General features: G+C 37.3%; 2 protein-coding genes across 4 annotated transcripts; both read left to right on the plus strand.

Moving 5' to 3' along the window:
• Positions 1-8: 8 nt before the first annotated feature.
• Positions 9-10,492, plus strand: si:ch211-140m22.7 (uncharacterized protein LOC570370 homolog). Its single transcript, XM_059499649.1, has 8 exons — positions 9-411; positions 663-723; positions 1,385-1,484; positions 3,621-4,613; positions 4,746-4,979; positions 9,727-9,790; positions 9,899-10,023; positions 10,189-10,492. Exons 2-8 carry the CDS (start codon positions 679-681, stop codon positions 10,218-10,220), a joined length of 1,593 nt encoding a protein of 530 aa, XP_059355632.1. The 5' UTR covers positions 9-411; positions 663-678; the 3' UTR covers positions 10,221-10,492.
• Positions 10,493-11,768: 1,276 nt separating this feature from the next.
• LOC132094952 (neurofilament heavy polypeptide-like) lies at positions 11,769-18,610 on the plus strand. 3 transcript variants are annotated; one of them, XM_059499650.1, is made up of 4 exons: positions 11,769-11,901; positions 12,167-12,278; positions 15,304-16,620; positions 18,313-18,610. In XM_059499650.1, the coding sequence occupies exons 1-4, from the start codon at positions 11,857-11,859 to the stop codon at positions 18,477-18,479; spliced, it is 1,641 nt and encodes a 546-aa protein (XP_059355633.1). In that variant the 5' UTR covers positions 11,769-11,856; the 3' UTR covers positions 18,480-18,610. The 3 variants fall into 3 exon arrangements, with proteins under 3 accessions (XP_059355633.1, XP_059355635.1, XP_059355634.1); XM_059499652.1 differs by having other exon boundaries at positions 18,319-18,610; XM_059499651.1 differs by having other exon boundaries at positions 12,167-12,272.
• The last annotated feature ends 119 nt before the right edge of the window (positions 18,611-18,729 follow it).

Below are 18,729 nucleotides of genomic sequence, written 5' to 3' on the forward strand. Positions count from 1 at the left end.
TCTGGCTTCACGACACCGCCATGAAGAGTGTACCGAAGAGGACGCTTTCGCTGCTAATGACACTTCAGTATTATTAAAAGCAACGATTTATTAGCATTCTATTTGAATTAATATTGTACATGCTTAGGTGAAAAAATATGACGTCGTTTGTACAGGACATGATTGCAATAATTGTATTGGTGTTGTTCTGGAGGGGGCGTGTTCGTTATGCAAGGACGCTTCTTTAGTGTGCTGTGCTTCAGTGCAGCACTTCTTTTTACTACGCTAAGAGCTTTACTGAGTGTACTAGTATCAGTCATTCGTGAACATTTTATCAAACTGGAGTTTGATTTAAAGATTTGTCCCAGGCAGGTAACTTTAGGATTCAGTGGCTCATTGACCTGCAGAAAACACACAAATCATCTCATCTAGGTAAATAGAATTTATTTTTATTTTCTTGTAGATGATGTGCATAACAAACGCCGATCACTGTCAACAAATATAGAACAGAACAGATTTCGAGTATTCAAATTCTGAAGTAACATATATATATATATATATATATATATATATATATATATATATTCTCAGTAACGTTAGATGCACGAGATTTAAATTGACGAAGTTAAATATTTACAATCACACTTTGTCGCCCTGATTTATGCAGCTGTTTTTCTTCATAGGGTTTCTGCAGTAAAGATGGCAGCCTCTTTGCTCAGGGTAGGACGGCTCGGATCTCTCAGGGTAATCCACCGTTTTTTTCCTCGACATTCATTATGAAATATGCACGCATATTATACTGCATTTACATATTCGTTTTATTTAAACGTGTGAAACTGCGTAGTCCGAGTCCTCTTGTGGACACAAGCTAATGCTGCTCGAATGTTAAAGCACTGAAGCATTTAATCCACTCAGACCCGACGCATGAATACCTTCTTTGTGCTGTATTTACATGCACCACATTATTTACATGAAAGCATTCCTGGTATTAAAAAGTACATTTACTCAGTGTGGAAATTTTAAATCACATTTTATGCATCAGAACCCTGCATCTGAAATAGTGTAAAATGACTTGAGTTCCAAATAATTGTTTACAATAATTTTTTTCCGTTTTATGTGCTTTGCCCTCTATATTTTCGTTTTTTTAGAAATTGTTCCTAAAAACATATTTTGTTTAAATGTCAATTTGGAAAAGCTGAAAGTGTTGGTCAACTCGTAGACTTTCCTTGAGTACATTGTGTACTTTTTGCTGATACATTTCTTTGAGACCACAGCAAACAGTGTATAGTATAGATAGAACTGCGGAGAGGTTGTTGTGATTATTCATAGGGATGTGCTGTGTTTCTTTGAAGTCTGGTTTTTTTTAAGTCTTTGTAAATGTGTTTTGTGTGTCTCTTGTTGTTAGTGTCTGCAGACGGAGGGCTTGAGCTCTATCAGAAGAGCTCCAGCTGTTGCTTTCAGCTCCAAATCTGGGGACAGCAAGAAGTCCAAAAAGTCCAACAAAGGTAAATCTTTCTTTAATTTAGGTCACAGTAGCTTTGTATATGTCATGTGCCATTCATTTGGGAGAGGAGGACTGTATTCAGATGTTGACACCATACATGGGAAAACTGAGTTTTGTGTGGTTCAGGGGACATATCCTCTAACCTCAGCTGTTGTTTCTGAACCTGCTGGAGTGTGTTTTGTTCCTGTCTCTTACTGTGTCATGTAGGAGTAATACCATGCAAAGAAAAATATCTGTACCAAAGTCATTGCCAAAAGTGTTCAAACGCTTTGTAGACATAATATTAAGATGGTCAAATTTTACTTCTGCACATTTTTCTAATTTAACAAACTGCTATAATAAACAAACTTTACAATCAAATTTATTTACACTCACTTACTCACAAAATCACATATACAGTCACCTGATGCAACTCTAACCGTGTGATCAGGGCCCAAATGCAAAGCCTGCTATGATGATGAATATAGCGTTAGCTATAAAGTTTAGACCTCAGTGATTGGACAATCATAATCAGGTATTTCAGACAGGCAAGTAATAAGCTCTATAATATATAATATAATAAGTTTCTATGGAATATAGATACAGAATAAAAAGATATTTGGAAAAGATACAGTTACACTCTAATCCAAAATAATATCTGACCAATTAAAATATACAAGCAAATATAACATGATCGCATGTTTAAAATACTTTATTTTTTATTTTTTAGGAAATTTCAAATGTTTCTGTCAAGTTTAGGATGTATTCCAGAATCAAATGTGTTCCATTTTGTTACTGTTTACACTGTCATCACAATGTATAGTGTTTGCAGACTTTTTGGCAATGACTGTATATGCAAAAGGTAAAGATGGTCCAGAATCTCCAAAAATCAATAACAGATCGATTTGTGGTGCCAGCATCTTTTAAGCACACGCAGTACTTGTTAAGTACATAAATTATTTGATTTATAGAAGCTATAACTTACATCAGACAATAAAAGGGTTTGACAGTGGTTTTGAAATAGAAATTTGCATAGGTCTATGAAACTTCAGTCAGTTTGTGGAGTATGTGAGCTTTGAGGTTAAAATAAAAATGTAATTTTAAGAAATAAATGTTATATTACCTGAAACCAACAGGCCCAGATCTATATTGATTATAAAGACACAAATATGGTATGTTGATTATAATATAAACTGAAATCTTGGTCTTTTTTCTTTTTTTTGTGGGCATTTTTAAACGAGTAAAACTGGTCCCATGGAGTTCTTAAAGATAACCTAATGACCTGTTATCCATAATTGTTGTTGTACCATGTTCCTCTGAGGTTCGAGGTGGCAGAGGGCTTGAGAACGGGCTTGCCATGTGGTGTTGTACTGGCAGATATGCTTAGTGTGCTATATGTGGATGTCCTAACTGCTTATATATGTCACCTTGACATTTGGAGTTAAAGCATGCATTCATGAAGCCACTCCCTCTGTTCATTAAAGAGAATTTGGTGAAGCCAATAATCCAACAAGTGACTTCTTGTTGAAAATAAAAGCTGAACAAACATGTTTTGTGCTGAACATTGCTACATAAATATGAAAATGCCTCTTAGAAATAACTATTCATATTTATTATGAATATTAATAGTAATCATGATGATTATGTGCTGGTACCACAGTTTGATCATGTTTGATCACAAATTCAAATATACTGTATAGTGTGAACAGTTGTCATCTGATTCAGAACAATTACTTGGTGCTACATTAAAATAATGGTAATATGAGAATATATAGCCTTTTAGCTTCAATAACTCTAGAATTTTGGAATAATGAAATAATATTTTGCATTTTAACTTGTATTTTTCGGTGAAAAAAGGGTATTAACAGTACAATACTTTCAGTTCTTTATGAAAATGGGGTTTACTGAATGTCAACTGTTTAGGTTACTTTTCCTGTTAGATTTCTTTATTTGGCCATAGTTCAAATTTGACGTGCACAAGTCAGGTTATAAGGTGTTCAAAGCTCCACCATCTCAGTGGATGCTCATCTAATTGTTGAGGAAATTGGGTAAGTTATTTTGCTGTATGAGTTTTGCGGTCTCCATTCAGCCTGATAATGCACATGATGAAGCAAATTTTTACATTTCTTTTTTTGCCCTCCTTCCCCCTCCATCCTAGAAAAAGCAGCACCAAAAACTTACTTCGATATAGAAAAACTTGTCCAGCACAAATCATATGTGGAATTCCCCAAGAAGGAGGTTGCAGCATCAGTTGCTGCTGCTTCTGTTGCTGCCCCTCCACCTGGACCAGTTGTAACTGCCACAGCGCCTGCAGCCAAAGCCGCTGCTTCCAGAGCTGAAGCCATTGCCCCCGCAGTTGAAGACATTCCTGTAGTTGAAGCTGCTGCCACCGCAGTTGAAGCCACTCCAGTAGTTGATGCCGCTGCCCCAGTAGTTGACCACGCTGCCCCAGTAGTAGACGCCGCTGCCCCAGTAGTAGACGCCGCTGCCCCGGTAGTTGACGCCGCTGCCCCGGTAGTTGAAGCCCCAGAAGTTGAAGCCGCTGCCCCAGTAGCTGAATTAACCACCCCAGTAGTTGAAGCCGTGGCCCTTGTAGTTGAAGGTGCTGCCCCAGTAGCTGAAGCAACCGCCCCAGTAGTTGAAGCCGTGGCCCCTGTAGTTGAAGCAACCACCCCAGTAGTTGAAGCCGTGGCCCCAGTAGCTGAAGCAACCGCCCCAGTAGTTGAAGCCGCTGCCCCAGTAGCTGAAGCAACCACCCCAGTAGTTGAAGCCACTGCCCCAGTAGCTGAAGCACCCACCCCAGTAGTTGAAGCCGCGGGCCCTGTAGTTGAAGCAACCGCCCCAGTAGTTGAAGCCGTGGCCCCTGTAGTTGAAGCCGCTGCCCCAGTAGCTAAAGCAACCGCCCCAGTAGTTGAAGACGCTGCCCCAGAAGTTGAAGCCGCTGCCCCAGTAGCTGAAGAAACCGCCCCTGTAGTTGAAGCCACTGCCCCAGTAGCTGAAGCAACCGCCCCAGTAGCTGAAGCCGTGGCCCCTGTAGTTGAAGCCACTCCTGTAGTTGAAGCCACTCCTGTAGCTGAAGCCGCCGCCCCTGTAGTTGAAGCCATTCCTGTAGCTGAAGCTGCTGCCCCTGAAGTTGAAGCCACCCCTGCAGGTGAAGCCACTGAGCCTACACCTGAGGCCAAAGTTTTGCCTCCAGAAACCATTGCTGAAACTGCATCCCCTGCAATTGAAGCTGCAGCTCCTGAAGCCCCTGCTTCACCAGCCTCTGAAGATGCACCTACAGAAGATGCCCCTGTCCAGGAACCAATTGCTGAGGTTGTAGAAGCTGTCAGTGAAGTAGTTGCAGAAGTTGTGGTGGAAGCTTCCCCAGTTCTAGAGGCTGTTGCTGAGGTAGTTGGAGAATCTGTTCCCATTGAGCCGGTCGCAGAGGCAGCTCCTGCTGAAGAGCTGATAGATCCTGCCCCTGTGATCTCAGACGCTACTGAAGTTCCAGCAGAAGTTGTGGAGACGCCTGAGGGTACTCACCATATCCCCTATAACCCCCTTTCATAAATTGGGATATTGGGATTTTGAAAGCAATTTCAATTTCGGTTACAGGTTTTATAAATACAAATGTGTAATGCTAATGGTAGATATAATCACAATGCATTTTTACCCTTTCATTTATACAGTTCATTTTCATTTATATATCATTTTCATTTTTTTGTGTGTCATTAGCTTTTCGCATGGCATTGCCATGTGTTTGTTTATTGCATACATGCAAATGCATTTAGGGGTGTGAAACAGTTATGCTGCCATAGCCTGGGTGTGGCTAGGATCCTCTTCAGTCAGGATTCATGTCACCTGTTCCTTTCTCTATAAAACTTTGTGTTACTGTGGATGTGTTGTGCCTTTGGTTCCTTTATTTTTTTTTTGTCGGGAGTGCAAAAAAACTAAATAATTATGGTCAGTGTAGACCACTAAAGTTCCATCCAATGACCCTACATAGACCTCAAAGTGTTGCACAGCCCAAATCAGAGTCAGTGCCACTTTCTCCATTACTGAATTATTAAGCTGGAAAGAACATCCTAGGGAAGAACCCCACTGAACAATTAAAGCCATCTTTAGATCTCTGTAACAATTCCGTATTACCATATTACTGGCATCCATCTGCAATTGAACAGGGTGGTTAAACTTTGCGGTGGAAAATACAGGTGCCTCCGTAAGCAGCATTTTTATTTTCTCAAATACCTGCTGACAAACAAGACCAACAAAAATCTACTCCTCCCCACTACAAATTAGTAAGGGGCATTGCAACAGAAGAAACATTTCTACAAAAACAACAATAAAATCTAGCCTTGCCCAAAAATCTTATCATTTCTTTTTTGGTAATGGTCAAAGGATACTTATCTATAGCTTCCACCTTGGTGTGGATGCGATGCACTTTACATTGACTAGCCACCTTCTCAAGATAAATGACCATAGCTTTTGAAAACTCTCATTTTAATAAATTGACTATCATATCGACTTAAAAAAAAACTATCAAAAAGTGTTTGAATATGAAACAAGTGTTCCTCCCAAGTATGACCGAAAACAACGACATCATGTAAAAGTACTGCGCAACCCTGTACGCCAGATATAACCCTACTCATTAAACAAAAGGTTGCAGGTGCGTTTCGCAACCCGAAATTCGTTACCAAAATAATCCCGAAGGTGTGTAAGTCAAACGGACCTGCCAGTATCCCTTTAGTAGGCTGAACTTACGGAATCAGGCCTCGTAATGGCATTTACCTTTCAGTTATCAGTACAAAATCTAAACTGTCCATTGTGATTGTTCACTAATAAGGATGGAGATGCCCTACTAGAAAAAAATGGCACAGCAATATCATTCTTCAGCATGTAATCGAATTCATTATATAACAGTTTTTTTCTTTTTCCCCGACACATGATAATAATGCTGACAAATTGGGGCTGAATTTCCAACGTCAATGTTATGTTCGATCAAATTTTTGCTAGATGGAATATCTGAAAATAATGCATTATATTGTTTAATTATATTACTCAAATCAGTATTCTTGTGTCGGTTAAATAGAGTTGACAATGCAAAGAATTGAATGCTTCAGACTTCTGCAACCACCCATAAAGAATGGAATCCCCAGAATTGGTTTCTTCTACCTCGCCACCAACAACAACAGAGTTCGACTCAACACTGTAATCAACACCAGAAAGACTTGACAAATGAACAGTTTCATTATTTGCATCAGCCATCCAAATTTACAGTATCAATGTGATCTTTACAAAAATTAGGTTTTAACAAATTTATGTGGCACAATCTCGTCTTCTTTTTTTAATTATCTGGAGTATTAAGCAAATAATTAAGATCAGAAATCTGATGAGCAATGTTATATGGCCCAACGAACTTGGCTTGAAATGGTGATCCAACAATGGGCAGCAATGCGAGTACCTGGTCACCCGCTTGGAAAGAATGTCTCTCTGTACTACAGTCAAAAAGACATTTCATTTGTTCCTGTGCTTTACTAAAACATGCTTTTGCTAATTGACAGACTTCAAAAAATCATTAATGTATGTCAAGGCATTCTTAGGGGGGTCTGAATTTTCCTAATCAGCTGCCAAAACAGCCAAAGTCAGATTTCTGTTCCATTGTCTAATCATCATGTGATACAGACAAAATGGAAGGGATTTTTTTACTTTTATTCACCATGTTCTTAGACTCAGATTTATCAACTTGTGCTTTACTCATAGCCCGCATCACAACACGACGACAACTCTCTAACAGAAGATATCATAATTGTCCTCAGCTCCTATTTCTAGCTTTATTGGAGGAGTAGTATCCACAAGATATGGTGAATCGTCTCGGCAGACTCATTCACCAGCTAAATCGTTTTGTTTTATAGAGGAAGGAAGGAACTGGTGACATGAGTTGTGGCTAATGGGGCTCCTAGCCACTCCCACTGGCCGGCCATAGCAGGACAGCAGGAGACCTGTCACACTATGCACTTGATTAATTAGACTAATATTGGATAAGTAAACCTTCATGGTGTTTAATAGAGTATTAATGACACACTTTCTAAATTTCCAATTAATTTTTTACTAAATTGTACCAAAACTGTGACAACAGAATACTATCTTTAGAAACTGTGACACCCCTAATTGTTTCTCTACAACATCACAACAGAAATTCAAGTTGCTCAATCATGGCTATATTCATTTTCTAAGCTGGGTCAGAGATGGCACACCATTTTTCTTTTTGATCGCATATTTAAAGTCTGTGACCCTGGTTTTCTGTCCATGAATATAGCCAGTCTCCTTGTCCGTCATCCATCTTAATGCATGTCTGCATTATATATGTTTGTTTGCAATTTTTTGAGTCTTCATGTTATGCAATGCATGTTTTTTCACTACATAATTTCACTGACTGCTACCTTTTAGTTATATTTATTATTTTTGCAGCTTATTATTTTATCAGCTTTTTTACACTGGTCTCTTTTTTTCCTTCTTTTCTGTTCATGGAGTTGTTCATTATTCCATGTACAGGTGCTGGTCACATAATTAGAATATCATCAAAAAGGTGATTTATTTCACTAATTCCATTCAAAAAGTGAAACTTGTATATTATATTCATTCATTACACAGACTGATATATTTCAAATGTTTATTTCTTTAAAAAAATAAAAAATAAACATTTGAAATATATCAGCCTGTGTGTAATAAATGAATATAATATACAAGTTTCAATCTTTGAATGGAATTAGTGAAATAAATCACCTTTTTGATGAAATTCTAATTATGTGACCAGCACCTCTTGTATCTGCTCCTGTCTTTCTTTTGCTTCTTTCAGTGAAATATTTTGTCTTTAAGTCCTCGCTCCTCAGAGAATAACTGTATTTACTAGGGCTATCAATTTGTCATGAATTTAGCACACTGAAAAATAACTTGGTATAGGCTTTAGTTTGAAACTTAATTACACGAAACTTTTAATTACAAAGAAATTAAAATAACATGTTGACTGAATTTGAAATTTTGTGAAAATAGTTTTAGTAGTTACCTAAATTGAAGTGCTAATTTACTGGCCATCAATTTAATGTCAGTTTGGTTCATTTAATTAGTTTGATGTTTTAATTTAATGTTTTGTTCCACATGCTTTTACAAAGTTGAAGAACTTGAAATGCTCATTGAGCAAGGCACTAAAAAACAGCGAATTACGACACAAGACGTGTCCGTTTTAGCATATTTCTATAGACTGACCATTTAAAAAACAGCACTTATGGTCCTGTATAAATGTCTCTGTAAGTCTATAACAGGCAATCAGACAAAATAGATTTCTGTTGAATATAAGCAAAATTGTATTATGTGAATGAAACCATATATAGTCTTGGAAGCCACTTTTTTTGTAAATGTATTAGCACATTAATTGATTTAATTGACAGCCCTATTATATACAAATTCTTTTCTCATTTATGCCCCATCCCAACTCCACCATCTGTAAAGATAACACTCCATGTGTTGTGCTTCATTAGAAATTGTCACTTTGTCAAAACAAATGTTGGGTTTTCTTTCCTGTTAAAGTCACAGTTAGGTTAAAATTTTAGGTTTAAGATATCACAGGTGATGCATTGCTATGTTCTGACTAGTTTGTTTCTGACTATGTTAACATGTAAATGTACTTTGACCTCACCTTTCTTCCCTGTTGCTCTTTCCTCACCCAAACGCACTTTCTTTGTCAGTGTCTCACTTTTCTTCCCAAGGGGTCGCATGATATCAGTGATTGGTTAATTATCCTCTTATCTTTTCCTGTGTACTGTGGTTTATTTGTCAAAGTTAAATATGAAATGCTCCTTACCCACTTTTCCAATATGGTGTATGGTACATTGAGTGAGATTGAGATTGCACTGTTTGCTGTATGTGGAATGGAAGCAACAGTTTATTACAGGATGCAAAATTAAGAATGTATTACGATTGCTTAAAGTAATAATAATCTTTTTTTTATGATTATTACACAATCACTCTTATGAGATGAAATGCTTCCATTTCATTTCAGCGTAGATGCAACCTCTGTCCTAGTTACTCACCGCCTGACCTGCTCTTTGACTCGGTTCTCTTTAGTTCACTAGATCTAGTCTCCACACCAGGCACTCTTCTCATGCATGATGGTTAAATACGACCGATTTCTTCTTTATTGTGCAAGATTTCAAGGATTCTCGCATCCATATTCGTGTCTGTTTCTTAGAGATTGTATTAACGCTTGTGTTTTCTGTGATTGCCAGCTGGATTGGACCCCATTCAGAAACTTTTCCTGGATTCAATTCGTGCATACTCCACAAAAAGCGGGTACGTGGTGTTTTACTATCATATTCTCTTGTCTCTGAAGAGTGACGCTGCTCTTTGTGATCTTACATTTTTAAATTATATTGAAAGTAACTTTTCATGTTTTCTCAGTTCCGCTGGCGGTCTAGTTGATGCCGGTCCAGAGTATCAGAAGGCTCTCGCTGAGGAAATAACTAAACTGCAGCGGTTGTACGGTGGTGGTGATCTGTCTTCCTTCCCTGACTTCAAATTCCCTGGTTTGTACATTTATTTACATCTAAAATTGTCAATTTCAATACTCCTACTGAATAAAACATCTGTAACCTGAGTTTTCAGTTTTGTTTGAGTGTCAATGCATTTGTCATAAAGTTGAATTTTTTTGCAGTGCATTTGACTAACATTATCCCTTTTTCTATTTACAGAGCCTAAATTTGATGACGCGTCTTCCAAGTAAAATTCTGATCCTCTCCTGTGCCAATTTTGTGAAAGAAGTCTATTAAATGTCTTTAATCTGTAAAAGTGAACCTTTTGTGAGACTCTTAATACTAAATAGCTATTTTTCAAATATTCTTATGTCTGATGGACAAAACAACTTGTGTTATATATAATGCATACATGGAAGAAAGCATAAGCTTAGCTGTGGAATAAATGCTTGTTGCTTTTCATAATGTTTGTTAGTGTAAAATATCTGGGAAAAGAGCTGAATAAACTGAGCCGCACATCTTCTGTCTGGTTTGAGTGCTTTATTTTTAGAAATGATGTGAATAAAATGCATATGAAATTGTGTGCAGTGGTATATTTCATCATACTTTTTGGATAGTAGTATGCATCTTTTATAACATGAGTTTTTGATTAAATATGTTCATTGATTTTTGTTTAAAATGTTGCAACAAGATTTGTTTGTTTGTGTGTGAGCGAAAAATTACAGTTTTGGACATATAAGAATACAAGTAATCAGAGCTATATGAGATATATATATATATATATATATATATATATATATATATATATATTTTTTTTTAATGGCTCAGAATAACTACAACTGAGCATGTAAAACCAATATCTTTTCCGTGTGGAGCATGCCCCTGATCTGCACAATATTCTCACCTTTCCGTGTATTATATGGCTATTTAGATGGGCCTAATGAATTTTGTTTATATATGCCCCAAAATGATGTAATTTAAGGAGGTACTTGTTAAATATCAGATTACTCAATTGTCAAAACAATCAGTAGATTACTTGATTTCCAAGACAATTATTTGTTTCAACCCTAGATTAGTTAAAATATTTCAAAATACAACTGCATAGGGTTTTTTCATTTGTGTGATGAAAGGACAAATATTGTCATTAAAAAAAAATCATAAAAATAGTATTAAAATATTGTCTCATTCTAGTGAACCAAGTAGCTGTATTTCTTCTCTTTTCATGAGCTTAGTGTCACACACCTTAGTGATAATTGGTGATATAGCTCATAATTTCCCAAGTGTATGATACAGCTTTCATTCTGCGGGCCAATCATATTCATGAAAAAAAATAATAGTTTAAATAAGGAAAGCAATAACTTTGTATAATAACAAATATTAAAGTTGCCAAAGTTATTGCATGCTTTTGTGCTGCACTTTATTTGTGCCATTTAGTTTTATTAGTTTATTAGAATTTGAATATATTAACAAAATAGTTTGTTATCATCTCTGATTTTAGTCCTTGAAAACCAAAAAAGTAGTGCTTAAAAAGTCCTTGAAAGTCCTGGAATTTCCTTTAGCAGTTTCTGTACGAACCCTGAATAAAACGTGACATACACTTAATATCTAAATCGGTTTTGTTCGTCTTTAATCTGTAAGGACCATACTAGATTGTAGAATGCTGTATGTGTAAAACACCCAGCAAACGATTTTACTATGAATGAACACTTTTCACGTCTGCATATATCAAATTAAAAGGCAAGGACATGTTTCTGTAAAAGTAATGAAAGACTTCCATTAAGTTCTTTCGTGCTTTAAAATAAAACAAAGGCTTCATTTTGAGGGAACTAATGATGACGGATCAGTGAGTTTCATCTCGACCCGGACAATAATAAGAGGAGAACAACGATGGCGACGTCCCTGCTCAGGTTAGGTCGACTTGGATCTATCAAGGTAATAATAATCTAACTTTCGCTGTATTTCTTCTAAAATGGTCTAGAGATACTTTGTAAATGTGTTTGAAGAGCCTTTTGCATAAGATTTTGGTGAAGACACATTAAAACAGGACTTAAATCTCTGTCCGTTATAACCTTAAAAGTGAAATGTCAGTTAAATATTACATTACGTTAAATAAACTGTATAGTAGTAACTTATTTTAATTTTAAAATCATTTAAAAATGTTAGTGGATTAATAATATATTTTTCTGTGTTCGTACAGGGTCTTCTGCGTGAGGGCTGGGGGACACCTAGGACCTCATTTATTGCAGCTCTCAGCACTAAAACAGACGTCCCACCCAAAACAGCAAAGAAGGCAAAGTCTTCAAGTAAGAGTAAGGGCATGCTTTTATTATTTCCATACATCTCTCATCTCGAGTTTTAGTCCTCAATGTCCTGTTTGTGTGATGTTCACATACTATACTCCAACCTCACTCCTCTTCTGTCTACAGCATGATCATATTATGTGTGTAATTGATTAATATTTGTTCTTTGAGGTTCTGTAAGTGATTTTAGCCAGTTTGCATCTTCATCTACATTTGGGGCGTGTATCAATTACCCACACCTGTTGTCTTTGCACTTACATGAGTCTATATTTACATTACTTGTATCTCCTTTATTTCGAGTGGGCATGAAGACTGTAGGGGTGTTTAAATTTGATTGGCCGATGGGACACACTTACAACATAATGAAAGAAAATCCAAGTCACACTATATTATATTAATAAGTCATCTATATTTTGCTCTTTAAAATAAACTAATGAATGTCTGTTTAGATGTCCTTATATGAAACAAACGACACAAGTTATTGATTGTGATGCTTCTAATTAAAGGGATAGGTCACCCTAAAATAAAATTATGTCATTATTTACTCACCCTCATGCCATTTCACCCAAGAAAATTATGTTGGTAACCAAAAAGTTTTGATTCCCATTAGGGCTGGGATAAACGATTATTTTTTAAACGATTAATCTAGCGATTATTTTTTCCGATGCATCGATTAATCTAACGATTAATTTTTCCAGACCGATTCGATTCCGATTATCTCCCCATTAATTGACTACTAACAATTTATACATGTTGATTTACATATCTGAATGAAAAAAACATGAATTCCTTAACATTGCAATACATGTTTATTGCTCGTAAATTACAAAATAAAAGACTGACTAAGAATGCATTACTTTGCACTTGCATTCAATAAAACCTTGAAGCCTTGAAAACACACAGCTTACTGAAACAAGCTTACTGAACACATAGGGCCTAGCTTACTGAAAAAAAGTTCTTCTTTCAGATGAAAATAACAACAACTTGATGTCTAGCATTCAATAAAAAAGTTCACCCAAAATACTTGTTTAGAGCAATTGAAAGAATACAGTAACCAATGTAAACTTTAGGGCTTTAAGCTAATACAGAGAGTGCTTTTCCAAAAAATAAAAAATAAAAATTAACAGTGGGAGCCAGCAGCCTGTCATGGAGAAAAAAAAAATCTCTGAATGCTCCACGTGAAACTTTGGCGTTCCGCCCTTTTTCTATCGTGTCTATTGATTTTGGTTAATATTCACGAGGGGTGGGGGAAGAGAGAGAGAGAGAGAGAGCGCTCGTGTAGTTTGAAGACTGTGAGTGAAACTGCGCCTGTGTTTCGCCCTTTTTCTATCGTGTTTAATGATTTTGATTAATATGCACAAGAGAGAGAGAGCAAGAAGCGCTCGTGTTGTTTGAAGACTGTGAGTGTGCGCGCAGCCGGGGCTCTCTCTCGTACGCGCCCTGTCACTGTCACTCACTGATCAAATAAGGCTTTGACAGCCGCCAAAAAAAAAAGATCAATGCAGAAAAACCCCTGGATTGTTTATATAACGTTGGACAGAATGTTGATCCGGCCATCGCGTATATTCAGCGCAAATAAGGTAAACGTTTTGCAAACGTTTTTTAGAGAAATAAAAACAGGTCGACGAATCGATGCGCATATTTTGCGTCGACGTATTTTTTGCGTCGACGTCATCGATGACCTCGACGCGTTGTCCCAGCCCTAATTCCCATTGACTTTTGTTGTATGGACAAAAAATACCAAAACAGGTACCTGTTTGGTTACAGACATTCTTCAAAATGGCTTATTTTAAAAGTGAAAAAAGTGATATAAGTGATTTCAGCCATTTAGACTGAATTTATTTGACATTCTACTGAAGAAACGCAGTCATAAAGGTTTGGAACAACATGAGGATTAATGTGTGAAATTAACAATTAGGATTAATGAACTTGTCTCTTTAAGTGATAAAACCCTGTGCACCAATGCAGTGTGCAACAGTAGCAACTCTTTTCTTTTTACGTCCAAATTTGATCTAATTCCTAATTTAACTGACAAATTTATCAAGATTTTCTCACAATTTTGGGGCAAATGATTTCCATGATGAATGATGGGATACACTTAGCCTCAATTACTGCCCTGAAGCACTATAAGGGTTAGTGTGGGTTTAGTCTGCATTAAGGTCACTATCACTTTTCAGACCTGGGACAGTCTTGTGCATGCACTTCCTGTCACATGCACACACTCTAAAGTGGCCAAGACTGCAAGTGTGGGTATTTTGGACAGGCCCTTAGCCTCTGAACTAGACCACTATATCCCATACCTTCAACCTTATGCTTTCTAAAGACATGTGCTTCCAAAAGCATCATTTACTTTTGGTTGAAACAGTTGAGGACACACAATGGACGCTCATGCAGTTATATGATTTAGTTTTAAAAGCATGCACAAGTTTCCTTAGAAGAATCCAGGAACAGGAATAGTCATGCAGATATCTTTAGTGCTCTACTGTTGAAGGTGACATTTTCACAAACAATTTGTAGTACTGTGCAAAGTAATGGTTTTAATTATGTTGTTTGGTATGGGACATATTGAAGCGTTTTTCATGTTTTCTTTTTTCACACTTATAAACCATGATTTGCTATAAGTCCCCCTTTTTTTAAATGTGGTCTTTTAAATTAAATTATTACTCTGCAGTGTGTTTGCAAATTAGCTGGGCTATAATGAAAAATCACTTTTTAGCCCTGGTTTTGCTAAAAATGCTCAGCCTACATTTTTGTAAGACTTTATTGGTGATTTTAACTTTTTTTTTTTAGCAGACAGATTTTGTCCCTTCTACATTCAAGTTCTTCTGTACCTGCATGCCTTTATCCCTAGATAGAAACTGCCTTGGAGGTTGCTAAGTGGACTGACAAGCTTTAAAGGGACTTTGCTAGGGTGTGCAAGGCTTTCTTATGGTGTTTGCTGGGTTTAACAGTTCCATTGAACAGGAGGGTTTCTCAAATGTAATAAACTACAAAAACAATCTCATGTATTTTATCCCATTTACCATTTCCTCAGCCGATGAGAGGGCCTCTCTTCTAGCCTACAAGCCCACAGTTGCCTTCCCTTCTAAGCTGTCTGCCACAGGATTTCTTTCCAAAGATGTTGCTTTAGGTGAGTCTGAAACCACTGAGGCTGTTTCCACAGCCGCTGCAAGTGAGACCACAGCTGTCTGTCTAGACGCTGATAGAGCAGCTGAAGAGGCAAAGATCACTGAAGTCCCACCTACTAATGAAGTCTCCACAAAAAGCAAAGGAAGTAAGGCCTCAGATGTTGAGGCTAAAGTACAGAAAGATCAAAATGATAGCTCTTCTTCATCCTCATCCTCCAGTGATTCTGATTCAGACTCTGATTCTGATGATGAGAAACCAAAGACTGAAACACCAGAAACCGGAAAGAAAGCTGCAGAGGAGAAGAAAGCTCCTGGTCTGACGACTGAACATGTTGAAAAGAAAGCTCCTGGTCTGACGACTGAACATGTTGAAAAGAAAGCTCCTGGTCTGATGACTGAACATGTTGAAAAGAAAGCTCCTGGTCTGACGACTGAACATGTTGAAAAGAAAGCTCCTGGTCTGACGACTGAACATGTTGAAAAGAAAGCTCCTGGTCTGACGACTGAACATGTTGAAAAGAAAGCTCCTGGTCTGACGACCGAACATTTTGAAAAGAAAGCTCCTGGTCTGACGACTGAACATGTTGAAAAGAAAGCTCCTGGTCTGACGACCGAACATTTTGAAAAGAAAGCTCCTGGTCTGACGACTGAACATGTTGAAAAGAAAGCATTGCCTGAATCTGCCTCATTTGGAGAAACTCAAGAAAGGGCAAAAACTGTGACTAAAGCAAAACCAGAAGAGGTCCCTGCACCAAGTGTCAAACCAGATGGATCAGATCAGACCCTTATTGATCCTGCACCTATAGTATCATCCTCCACAACTGAATCGATTCCAGAAATGTCCAGTGAATACATTAAATCCGACACTACTGAAAAGATAGTGGACAACGCAACAGATGTTAAAACGGCTGCTGTGGAGGAGATTATTGTTGAAAAGGAACCAGAAATCAAAGCTGAAGATGCTGTCAAAGTTGCTGCAGAAGTTGTCCCAGAAGTCCCTACAGAAGCCAGTCTTGAAGAAGTAGTAAAAACTGCTGTTGAAGCTAGTCATGGAGGAGTTTCTGAGGCTTCTGGAGATGTTGCAGCTAAGCCTGAAGATGCATCGTCCAAAGCTAAGGCAGGAACGCCAGCAGCCTCTTCAGAGGAGCTGGTCGACCCTGCACCTGTAGCCGCTGATGCTGTGGAGGCTCGGGCTGAGACCACCGCTGTGGAGACACCTGAGGGTACACCACACATCCTTACTCTGTTTCTTTCTCTGGATCCCTCACATCACAGAAACACATTTCTCTAACCATTTATTCAACACTAAAATCTTTTTTTAATAGCGGCAGTGGGATTGCTTTTTGCACAAAGGCTTTGCAACTTTTAATCTTCATTATGCATTTGCATTACATTTGCTTTTCTTATTTAGTTTTTTATTAACTAATGCATTTTCATAAATTTGCATGACTTATTCATTAATTTTACCTGGATGTTTGGGTTGAGGTTTAAAATGGCTTCTGTTCTATTCATTACTCACTACTCTTCTGTCTGTATTGTAGTATAATAATATAGTTAACCATACAACTCATTTCACAGTAGTTCTGTAGAGAGTGATATTAACAAAAGTACTGTATAGTCACTATAATAGTGCTCCCCCTCCTGTGCATTTCTGTTTTCATAAGCAAGGTGTTCACACATAAAGCAATATACAGCAAGAATGCCACTGTATGTAATTAGAGTAATTTTCTGATAACATGAGCAGCAGGGACAGTTGGCTTAGAGTCCCGGATTAGTCCTATTCCCTCCTATCCAGTTGTTGCCTGCCACTTTCAACTGCCATATATATATATATATATATATATATATATTTATTATTATCATTATTATTTATTTATTTTTCCCCTTCCATATGTCTAGTAGCCTACTAGCTTTTGCTGTTTCTTTTTTTTCTTAATGGACAATGTAAAGCACTATTCTCACTCTTCTGTTCCTTTCACATTTTCTGTCCCTGTATGAGCACCTCCTAAGGCTTATTTATATGTTATGCTTGATGTACATATTTTCTTAAATTGTGATATATTGTTTGTTTGATCCTGTTACATTAATGGTAATATTTCCACCTGTGAAGACTAAAGTATATCATGTTCCTGTGTCAGCATCCCATATTGATGTTTTTAAGCAATTGAGATCATTTATAAAGAGGTTACTTACCAACATCATTACTCAAAACCTTTAAATGTGTTGTTCTGTAATAACAAATAAGCGTGTTATGTCGTTGTGGTTCAGTGGGGTGTTTGATAGTTTGTGTACTAAGGCTGTAACTTGTGGGTGTTATAATGTTGTTTTGTAACATTTATGGTAAAACGGAGTATTGTGGAAAGATCCTGTCTTTATTATAAGCATCTGGTTTACTTGAAGGTTTGATTGACTGAAGCTGTAGTAGGTGAAACGGGAAATTACAGAGTAGTTAAGGTTATTGTGAAAGAAACTGTCAGACGCCTGTAGTCTAGGTAAAAACCTAGGAGGCCCCTCACACCTTTTTGTGTAAAGGACCACCTGTGGATTGAAAGTGATTATTGTAATCCCATGAAAGTGTGAAGATTCAAATCAGAATCCCTTTTGAAGAGTAAGGAATTAACAGGAAGACTCTTCCTCGGCTCTCTTAAATGTTTTTCCATCTATGTTCACTTCACCTTGTTTAATTTTTACTTTGGTTTGTATTTTTATTCACACTTATCTTCCAGTCTAAAAGAAATGTTCAGTTACTTATTCCTTGGGCATGGTACTCATTGTACGTGCTTTTTTTTGTTTGTTTTTTTCTGAAACAACTTCTTGACTTTCTGTTGCTGTCAATTGCATTTTGTTTGGTGTTTTTTTCCCCCCAGTTCCAAGTGTCTTAAATTTAATCTCTTACATTATTGATTTTCCCTTAGAAAAAGCCCCAGAGAAAACCCCGGAGCCAGAGCCCGAGCCGGAGCCCTTTGACAACAGCACGTACAAGAACCTGCAGCACCACCAGTACAACATGTACACCTTCTCTGATATGGATGTAGAGCTGTCTAAATACCGTCTGCCCCAGCCTTCTGCATGCAGACGCTGAGCCGATGGTACTGCTACCTTTGTCCACAACCCTGCTTCTTCCACATGTTCATTGTTCTTCAGACGGTTTACTGGCAAATCTCAAGCTTTATGCTAGAACTCTATAATTATGGAATTTAAAACGATTTAACTTCATCAGAGTGGTTCCAGAGTTATTTGTTGCTGTTTTCTTCTACAGTATTTTAATGGTGTTGATCTCAATTTATACTTTATTCTAAAGAGGCTATCTATGCTTGCTTTGAATTTGTTAC

This window comes from Carassius carassius, chromosome 19 (assembly GCF_963082965.1).
Source record: "Carassius carassius chromosome 19, fCarCar2.1, whole genome shotgun sequence".
Taxonomy (NCBI): domain Eukaryota; kingdom Metazoa; phylum Chordata; class Actinopteri; order Cypriniformes; family Cyprinidae; genus Carassius; species Carassius carassius.